This window comes from Oncorhynchus keta, chromosome 6 (genome assembly GCF_023373465.1).
Source record: "Oncorhynchus keta strain PuntledgeMale-10-30-2019 chromosome 6, Oket_V2, whole genome shotgun sequence".
In the NCBI taxonomy this organism is placed as follows: Eukaryota; Metazoa; Chordata; class Actinopteri; order Salmoniformes; family Salmonidae; genus Oncorhynchus; species Oncorhynchus keta.
In genome coordinates, this window is record NC_068426.1 from 884,989 (window position 1) to 894,988 (window position 10,000).

General features: G+C 51.7%; 1 protein-coding gene and 1 long non-coding RNA gene across 3 annotated transcripts in view; both read right to left on the reverse strand.

Moving 5' to 3' along the window:
- The window catches only part of gbe1a (glucan (1,4-alpha-), branching enzyme 1a), a 177,107-nt gene that overhangs the window by 36,268 nt on the left and 130,839 nt on the right, over positions 1–10,000 (reverse strand). Inside the window, exons 11-12 of the mRNA XM_052520135.1 lie at positions 8,458–8,568; positions 5,647–5,818 (exon numbers count right to left, since the gene is read on the reverse strand). Of these exons, the coding sequence (XP_052376095.1) occupies positions 5,647–5,818; positions 8,458–8,568 (283 nt within the window). The remainder of the gene's footprint in view (positions 1–5,646; positions 5,819–8,457; positions 8,569–10,000) is intronic.
- LOC127930590 (uncharacterized) lies at positions 1,213–2,249 on the reverse strand. 2 transcript variants are annotated; one of them, XR_008138291.1, is made up of 3 exons: positions 1,809–2,249; positions 1,489–1,668; positions 1,213–1,399 (listed from the first exon to the last, which is right to left on the reverse strand). It is a non-coding gene; the product is annotated as an uncharacterized LOC127930590 (long non-coding RNA). The 2 variants fall into 2 exon arrangements; XR_008138290.1 differs by having other exon boundaries at positions 1,779–2,249.

A 10,000-nucleotide genomic window follows, 5' to 3' on the forward strand; every position in this document is an offset into this window, starting at 1 on the left:
AGAGAGAGAGACGGAGAGAGAGAGAGGGGGGAGAGAGAGAGAGAGGGAGAGAGAGAGACAGACGGGGGGAGAGAGAGAGAGACGGGAGAGAGAGAGACAGACGGGGGGAGAGCTGGATGTCTGGCTGATGTGTATAGCAGTGGCCTTGGATGTGATGACATCAGGTCTCCTCTGTGTTTACATAAGGGTCTGTACAGACAGTGGCAAATTTAATTCACAACTACTTTTTCAAGAGCTAATATTTATTTTCAAGGACCATCAATTTGTAATAGTTTCCTTACAAATTGGGGCGGCAGGCTGCTCGATCGAATCCCCCGAGCTGACAAGGTAAAAATCTGTCGTTCTGCCCCCTGAACAGGCAGTTAATCCACTGTTCCTAGGCCGTCATTGTAAATAAGAATTTGTTCTTAACGGACTTGCCTAGTTAAATAAAGGTTATAAAAATATGATGCAATTGTTTCTAGTTGCCAGCAGATGGCAGTATATCCCCTAAAAAAATCACTACAACCTTAAATAAAAAGTTCAACTCAATAATAAGTTGTTTCACTAGTTCTTTACGACATTACATGAATGGTAACTTTAGTCAGTACATTTGAGTAGTGAGGAGTAGAGTTTTGGGACAACACACCTACCTGGTGAACACACACATTTCCTAGTCACATGACTACACAAATCCAGCTTAATGACTGTTTCAATTGGGCATTAGAAAATCGACTACTTAATAGCTACGGAAAAGCATCTTGCTTCCAACGGGCAGCTTTAGTTAGTGTCACCAGAACGGCAGGAGCTGCAGACTTATAAAGCAGAATATCACAGTGAATGAGGTGACTGGCTAAACATCTGGTGACTGGCTAAACATCTGGTGATTGGCTAAACATCTGGTGACTGGCTAAACATCTGGTGACTGGCTAAACATCTGGTGACTGGCTAAACATCTGGTGATTGGCTAAACATCTGGTGATTGGCTAAACATCTGGTGACTGGCTAAACATCTGGTGACTGGCTAAACATCTGGTGACTGGCTAAACATCTGGTGGAGGTCGTTGTAGAGAAAATGTCATAATGTAGACCTGGTGTCTGTCCCCCTTCATAATATAGACCTGGTGTCTGTCCCCCTTCATAATGTAGACCTGGTGTCTGTCCTCCTTCATAATGTAGACCTGGTGTCTGTCCCCCTTCATAATATAGACCTGGTGTCTGTCCCCCTTCATAATGTAGACCTGGTGTCTGTCCTCCTTCATAATATAGACCTGGTGTCTGTCCTCCTTCATAATGTAGACCTGGTGTCTGTCCTCCTTCATAATGTAGACCTGGTGTCTGTCCCCTTCATAATGTAGACCTGGTGTCTGTCCTCCTTCATAATGTAGACCTGGTGTCTGTCCTCCTTCATAATGTAGACCTGGTGTCTGTCCTCCTTCATAATATAGACCTGGTGTCTGTCCCCCTTCATAATGTAGACCTGGTGTCTGTCCCCTTCATAATGTAGACCTGGTGTCTGTCCTCCTTCATAATGTAGACCTGGTGTCTGTCCTCCTTCATAATGTAGACCTGGTGTCTGTCCTCCTTCATAATGTAGACCTGGTGTCTGTCCTCCTTCATAATGTAGACCTGGTGTCTGTCCTCCTTCATAATGTAGACCTGGTGTCTGTCCTCCTTCATAATGTAGACCTGGTGTCTGTCCCCTTCATAATGTAGACCTGGTGTCTGTCCTCCTTCATAATGTAGACCTGGTGTCTGTCCTCCTTCATAATGTAGACCTGGTGTCTGTCCTTCTAGACCTGGTGTCTGTCCCCCTTCATAATGTAGACCTGGTGTCTGTCCTCCTTCATAATGTAGACCTGGTGTCTGTCCTCCTTCATAATGTAGACCTGGTGTCTGTCCTCCTTCATAATGTAGACCTGGTGTCCTGTCCTTCATGGTTGAATTGCTGCAAGGAAGCCACTACTGAAGGACATCAAGAAGAAGAAGAGACACGAGTAATCTACAATAGACCGGTGTAAATCTGTCCTTTGGTCTGATGAGTCCAGATGTAATATTTTTGGTTCCAACCGCCGTGTCTTTGTGAGATGCAGAGTAGGTGAACGGATGATCTCTGCATGTGTGGTTCCCACCGTGAAGCATGGAGGAGGAGGTGTGATTGATTTAGAATTCAAGGCACACTTAACCAGCATGGCTACCACAGCATTCTGCAGCGATACTCCATCACATCTGGATAGTGCTTAGTGGGACTTTAATCTGTTTTTCAACTGGAGAATGACCCAACACACCACCAGGCTGTGTAAAGGGCTATTTGAGTAAGAAGGAGAGTGATGGAGTGCTGCATCAGATGACCTGGCCTCCACAATCACCCGACCTCAACCCAATTGAGATGGTTTGGGATGAGTTGGACCGCAGAGTGAAGTAAAAGCAGCTGACAAGTGCTCAGCATATGTGGGAACTCCTTCGAGACTGTTGGAAAAGCATTCCAGGTTAAGCTGGTTGAAAGAATGCTAAGAGTGAGCAAAGCTGTCATTAAAGGCTACTTTGAAGAATTTTAAATATATTTAGATTTGTTTTAACACTTTTCTGGTTACTACATGATTCCATATGTTATTTCATAGTTTTGATGTCTTCACTATTATTCTACAATGTAGATATTATTAAACACAACATGTAAACTGTTGAGCTGAAATAAAAATAAAAAATAAATAATAATAATAATAATAATGATCCCAGAAATGTTCCATAAAGCAGAAAAGGCAGAATTGAATTGAGATTTTTGCTTTTTTCGATGTGATGTTTGGTGAAGACTAATCAGTCAGTCCTGTACATGTGATGTTTGGTGAAGACTAATCAGTCAGTCCTGAACATGTGATGTTTGGTGAAGACTAATCAGTCAGTCCTGAACATGTGATGTTTGGTGAAGACTAATCAGTCAGTCCTGTACATGTGATGTTTGGTGAAGACTAATCAGTCAGTCCTGTACATGTGATGTTTGGCGAAGACTAATCAGTCAGTCCTGTACATGCCTGGCTGAGAGGCAGTGTGGGTGGAATGAGCTCGCCTGGCAACCACAGCGAGGAGAAAAAAAAACTCTGTAGTCCGCCTGGAAATGAATTTGCAAGACACACACATTTTTATAATATTTTTCATACTAGATAATTTCATGTTCTCCTCTCATTTTAATTGAAGTACTTTTGAATGACCAACTTGAGAAAATATCAGATTTTCAATGTATTCCAGTATTCTAATTTCAGAGTGCCAAATTCAAGTACTTTTAAGCTCCTTGTGAGAACCCTGTTAAATAGACAGTTGTATTGTATGTTGTAGTCTGGAGGACAGAGAGAGAGAAAAGTTGTGGGGTGAAGTTAATATTAATATTGTCTGACCTCAGTGAACTCTCCCCTCCCCTCCCCTCCCCTCCTCTCCTCTCCTCTCCTCTCCTCTCCTCTCCTCTCCTCTCCTCTCCTCTCCTCTCATGTAATTGTATATGATTTACCAACAAAACCGTTTTCAGAACTAACTATTTCCCGGTCTCCGTTCTTCGCTCTCTCCTCCCCCATCTCTCCTGTGTGTGAGTGGGATGATATTGATCTTAGGGAGATGGTGGAAAACGACAGAGTACCACACTGGAAAACGACAGAGTACCACACTGGAAAACGACAGAGTACCACACTGGGAAACGACAGAGTACCACACTGGGAAACGACAGAGTACCACACTGGGAAACGACAGAGTACCGCACTGGAAAACGACAGAGTACCGCACTGGAAAACAACAGAGTACCGCACTGGAAAACAACAGAGTACCGCACTGGAAAACAACAGCGTACCGCACTGGAAAACAACAGCGTACCACACTGGAAAACAACAGCGTACCACACTGGAAAACAACAGCGTACCACACTGGAAAACAACAGCGTACCGCACTGGAAAACAACAGCGTACCGCACTGGAAAACAACAGCGTACCGCACTGGAAAACAACAGAGTACCACACTGGAAAACAACATACCCCTTTTTCAGTTGATTGCACCAGCACATCATTTGATCTCACCTGAGGATGTCTCTTATAATGGGGCGGCAGCGTAGCCTAGTGGTTAGAGTGTTGGACTACTAACCGGAAGGTTGCAAGTTCAAACCCCCGAGCTGACAAGGTACAAATCTGTCGTTCTGCCCCTGAACAGGCAGTTAATCCACTGTTCCCAGGCCGTCATTGAAAATAAGAATTTGTTCTTAACTGACTTGCCTAGTTAAATAAAGGAAAAAATAAAATAAATAATGTTCCATACAGAACCAGGCTAATAATGATTAGTCATCTTTTAAATTAGCATGCCCAGGGCTGGACATTCAGATAAATTCGCCAGTTCCAACTGAAAGCTACTGGCCCAAATGAATAGAAGAATACTGGCCTGGGAAAGTGGATATTGCATCATTTAAACGTTATCTGTAATTTGTGGGCTGACCAAGCAGCCTCTCCCCAACTCACCAGGTAGCCCTCTCCCCCAACTCACCCATGAAGTTGAGGTAGCCCCCCCCCCCCCAACTCACCCATGACGTTGAGGTAGCCCTCTCCCCAACTCACCCATGAAGTTGAGGTAGCCCCCCAACTCACCCATGAAGTTGAGGTAGCCCCACCCCCCCCAACTCACCCATGAAGTTGAGGTAGCCCTCTCCCCAACTCACCCATGAAGTTGAGGTAGCCCTCTCCCTAACTCACCCATGAAGTTGAGGTAGCCCTCTCCCCCCAACTCACCCATGAAGTTGAGGTAGCCCCCCCCAACTCACCCATGAAGTTGAGGTAGCCCTCTCCCCCCCCAACTAACCCATGACGTTGAGGTAGCCCTCTCCCCAACTCACCCATGACGTTGAGGTAGCCCTCTCCCCAACTCACCCATGACGTTGAGGTAGCCCTCTCCCCAACTCACCCATGACGTTGAGGTAGCCCTCTCCCCAACTCACCCATGACGTTGAGGTAGCCCTCTCCCCAACTAACCCATGACGTTGAGGTAGCCCTCTCCCCAACTCACCCATGACGTTGAGGTAGCCCTCTCCCCAACTAACCCATGAAGTTGAGGTAGCCCCCCCCCCCAACTCACCCATGACGTTGAGGTAGCCCTCTCCCCAACTCACCATGACGTTGAGGTAGCCCTCTCCCCAACTCACCCATGAAGTTGAGGTAGCCCCCCTCCCCAACTCACCCATGAAGTTGAGGTAGCCCTCTCCCCCAACTCACCCATGAAGTTGAGGTAGCCCTCTCCCCAACTCACCATGACGTTGAGGTAGCCCTCTCCCCAACTCACCCATGACGTTGAGGTAGCCCTCTCCCCAACTCACCCATGAAGTTGAGGTAGCCCCCCCCAACTCACCCATGAAGTTGAGGTAGCCCTCTCCCCAACTAACCCATGACGTTGAGGTAGCCCTCTCCCCAACTCACCCATGACGTTGAGGTAGCCCTCTCCCCAACTAACCCATGAAGTTGAGGTAGCCCCCCCCAACTCACCCATGACGTTGAGGTAGCCCTCTCCCCAACTCACCCATGACGTTGAGGTAGCCCTCTCCCCAACTAACCCATGAAGTTGAGGTAGCCCCCCAACTCACCCATGACGTTGAGGTAGCCCTCTCCCCAACTCACCCATGACGTTGAGGTAGCCCTCTCCCCAACTCACCCATGAAGTTGAGGTAGCCCTCTCCCCCCAGAGCGTGTGTGAGGAGCCGGATCATCTTATGTAGCTGGATGCCTCGGTCGATGACGGGAGTCATGGGGATCAGGGAACTCATGTTGGTGTACATCTCTTTATCCATCAGCCAGAAGGCCAGGGACTTATCACCTACCAGAGCCTAGCAACATAGAGAGATACTTTACTATCCCTTAACCAGAGCCTGGCAACATGGACAGAGAGAGAGTCCCCCTATCGCCGGGGTCTAGTCCCCCTATCGCCGGGGTCTAGTCCCCCCTATCGCCGGGGTCTAGTCCCCCTATCGCCGGGGTCTAGTCCCCCTATCGCCGGGGTCTATTCCCCCCTATCGCCGGGGTCTAGTCCCCCTATCGCCGGGGTCTAGTCCCCCTATCGCCGGGGTCTAGTCCCCCCTATCGCCGGGGTCTATTCCCCCCTATCGCCGGGGTCTAGTCCCCTATCGCCGGGGTCTAGTCCCCCTATCTCCGGGGTCTAGTCCCCCTATCGCCGGGGTCTAGTCCCCTATCGCCGGGATCTATTCCCCCTATCGCCGAGGTCTAGTCCCCTATCGCCGGGGTCTAGTCCCCTATCGCCGGGGTCTAGTCCCCTATCGCCGGGGTCTAGTCCCCCTATCGCCGGGGTCTAGTCCCCTATCGCCGAGGTCTAGTCCCCTATCGCCGGGGTCTAGTCCCCTATCGCCGGGATCTATTCCCCTATCGCCGGGGTCTAGTCCCCCTATCGCCGGGATCTATTCCCCTATCGCGGGGTCTAGTCCCCCTATCGCCGGGGTCTAGTCCCCCTATCGCCGGGGTCTAGTCCCCCTATCGCCGGGGTCTAGTCCCCTATCGCCGGGGTCTAGTCCCCCTATCGCCGGGGTCTAGTCCCCCTATCGCCGGGGTCTAGTCCCCCTATCGCCGGGGTCTAGTCCCCCTATCGCCGGGGTCTAGTCCCCTATCGCCGGGATCTATTCCCCTATCGCCGGGGTCTAGTCCCCCTATCGCGGGATCTATTCCCCTATCGCCGGGGTCTAGTCCCCTATCGCCGGGATCTATTCCCCCTATCGCCGGGTCTAGTCCCCCTACCGCCGGGGTCTAGTCCCCCTACCGCCGGGGTCTAGTCCCCTATCGCCGGGGTCTAGTCCCCTATCGCCGGGGTCTAGTCCCCCCCGGGATCTATCGCCGGGGTCTAGTCCCCTATCGCCGGGATCTATTCCCCCTATCGCCGGGGTCTAGTCCCCCTATCGCCGGGATCTATTCCCCCTATCGCCGGGGTCTAGTCCCCTATCGCCGGGATCTATTCCCCCTATCGCCGGGGTCTAGTCCCCCTATCGCCGGGGTCTAGTCCCCCTACCGCCGGGGTCTAGTCCCCTATCGCCGGGGTCTAGTCCCCCTATCGCCGGGGTCTAGTCCCCTATCGCCGGGGTCTAGTCCCCCTATCGCCGGGGTCTAGTCCCCCTATCGCCGGGGTCTAGTCCCCCCTATCGCCGGGGTCTAGTCCCCCTATCGCCGGGGTCTAGTCCCCCTATCGCCGGGGTCTAGTCCCCCTATCGCCGGGGTCTAGTCCCCCTATCGCCGGGGTCTAGTCCCCTATCGCCGGGGTCTAGTCCCCTATCGCCGGGGTCTAGTCCCCTATCGCCGGGGTCTAGTCCCCCTATCGCCGAGGTCTAGTCCCCCTATCGCCGGGGTCTAGTCCCCCTATCGCCGGGGTCTAGTCCCCCTATCGCCGGGGTCTAGTCCCCCTATCGCCGGGGTCTAGTCCCCCTATCGCCGGGGTCTAGTCCCCCTATCGCCGGGGTCTAGTCCCCCTATCGCCGGGGTCTAGTCCCCCTATCGCCGGGGTCTAGTCCCCCTATCGCCGGGGTCTAGTCCCCCTATCGCCGGGGTCTAGTCCCCCTATCGCCGGGGTCTAGTCCCCCTATCGCCGGGGTCTAGTCCCCCCTATCGCCGGGGTCTAGTTCCCCTATCGCCGGGGTCTAGTCCCCTAGTCGGGGTCTAGTCCCCCTATCGCCGGGGTCTAGTCCCCTATCGCCGGGGTCTAGTCCCCTATCGCCGGGGTCTAGTCCCCCTATCGCCGGGATCTATTCCCCCTATCGCCGGGGTCTAGTTCCCTATCGCCGGGGTCTAGTCCCCCTATCGCCGGGGTCTAGTCCCCTATCGCCGGGGTCTAGTTCCCTATCGCCGGGGTCTAGTCCCCCTATCGCCGGGGTCTAGTCCCCTATCGCCGGGGTCTAGTCCCCCTATCGCCGGGGTCTAGTCCCCCTATCGCCGGGGTCTAGTCCCCCCTATCGCCGGGGTCTAGTCCCCCCTATCGCCGGGGTCTAGTCCCCCCTATCGCCGGGGTCTAGTCCCCCTATCGCCGGGGTCTAGTCCCCCTATCGCCGGGATCTATTCCCCCTATCGCCGGGGTCTAGTCCCCCCTATCGCCGGGGTCTAGTCCCCCTATCGCCGGGGTCTAGTCCCCCTATCGCCGGGGTCTAGTCCCCCTATCGCCGGGGTATAAATAACAGTCATAACATTTCATTTGTATAGCCCTTGTCATTCAAATAAAATAACATGATCTTTTAGCGGGACCAGAGGGCATTCATGCAGCGGAGTCTGTTTCTGACTCTTAACATGATGACACTGTTGGAATGAGGAACGTTTATTCAAATGGTGCCAACTGACGTGTCTCACGCAACGGAATGGATTTCTTGTCAGTTGAATTGAAGAACATTTGTTTTTACTTCCTGCTTTGCTCCTGTGACTCTCAATAGTTACCACGGTGACCGTCAGCCCTATTGATTATATCACTGGCCAATAGTACCTGGTCGTGGCTCTCAGCATAGCCGATGCTTCCTTCGCCCTTCCTCCTATTGGTCAGCGTGTAGACGATATTCCCCATGTCCCATTCCTCATCCTTTAACTCCTTCAGTATCTAGAGAGAGAGAGGGGGGAGGAGAGAGAGAGAGAGAGGAGAGAGAGGGAGAGAGGTACAGACAGAGGGGGAGAGAGAGAGGGGGGAGGAGAGAGAGAGAGATGGGGAGGAGAGAGACAGAGAGGAGAGAGGGAGAGACAAAGGGGAGGAGAGAGAGGGGGGAGAGAGAGGGAGAGGGGGAGGAGAGAGAGAGAGAGGTAGAGACAGAGGGGAGGAGAGAGGGGGAGGAGAGAGAGGGAGAGGAGAGAGGGAGAGAGGTAGAGACAGAGGGGAGGAGAGAGAGAGGGGGAGGAGAGAGAGAGAGAGAGGGGGAGAAGAGAGAGAGAGAGAGAGGGAGGAGAGAGGGAGAGAGAGGGAGGAGAGAGGGAGAGAGAGGGAGGAGAGAGGGAGAGAGAGGGGAGGAGAGAGGGAGAGAGAGGGAGGAGAGAGGGAGAGAGAGGGAGGAGAGAGGGAGGAGAGAGGGAGGGAGAGGGGGAGGAGAGAGGGAGAGAGAGGGTAGAGGAGAGGGGGAGAGGGAGAGAGAGGGTAGAGGAGAGGGGGAGAGGGAGAGAGAGGACGGCAAAGGGAGGGAGAGAGAGGGGAACAGTGAGAAATGGGATTTGAAAGAGGAGAGAATGAGAGTGAGGGGAGAGAGAGAGAGGGGAGAGAGAGAGAGAGAGAGAGAGAGAGAGAGAGAGAGAGAGAGAAAGACAGAGAGAGAGGGAGGGGAGCGAGTTTATATAATTTATACATTCAGAGAGAGACAACCGAGTGGATTCTATATCCTGACTTCTTCTTCTTCATGTCTCAGCATTTTAAACGACATTATCTTCACATACATCTTAGACGCTTTACACTGACAGCCAATCATCAGCAAGGCCTGTTGCCTTCAGCGCAAATTGCAGCCTTTAACAATAGGCATCTGAAATGACGATGATTCGCTGTGGATATGTCTCTCTGGTGATTTTTAAAATATATTTCTGTACAGAAGCAGAGTAAATATATCATTTTTTGGGCAAATTGACTTCAAGTTCCTTCAAGCCTATTGGATACACTGCCCATTCAAAAAAATAGGTCACAGGTTTGTGCACAAAATAATTCCAGCATCCGAACAGTGCACCTGCCAACTTTCCTTCAATTAAACTCTCTCATTGGAGAAAGCATCCGAGTGAGCGAAACAGCGCCCCTCTGTCTTACTATACACAGCCCATGTATCTGATGCTGTGTGGACAGAAATAGTATGACATGCAAGTCCGTTAACCTCTTCAACCTATGGGGGCGCTATGTCATTATTGGATAAAAAGACGTGCCCGTTTTAAGCGCAATATTTTGTCACGAAAAGATGCTCGACTATGCATGGAATTGACAGCCTTGGAAAGAAAACACTCTGACGTTTCCAAAACTGCAAAGATATTATCTGTGAGTGCCTTGAGACTGTGTGAATCAGGCCATC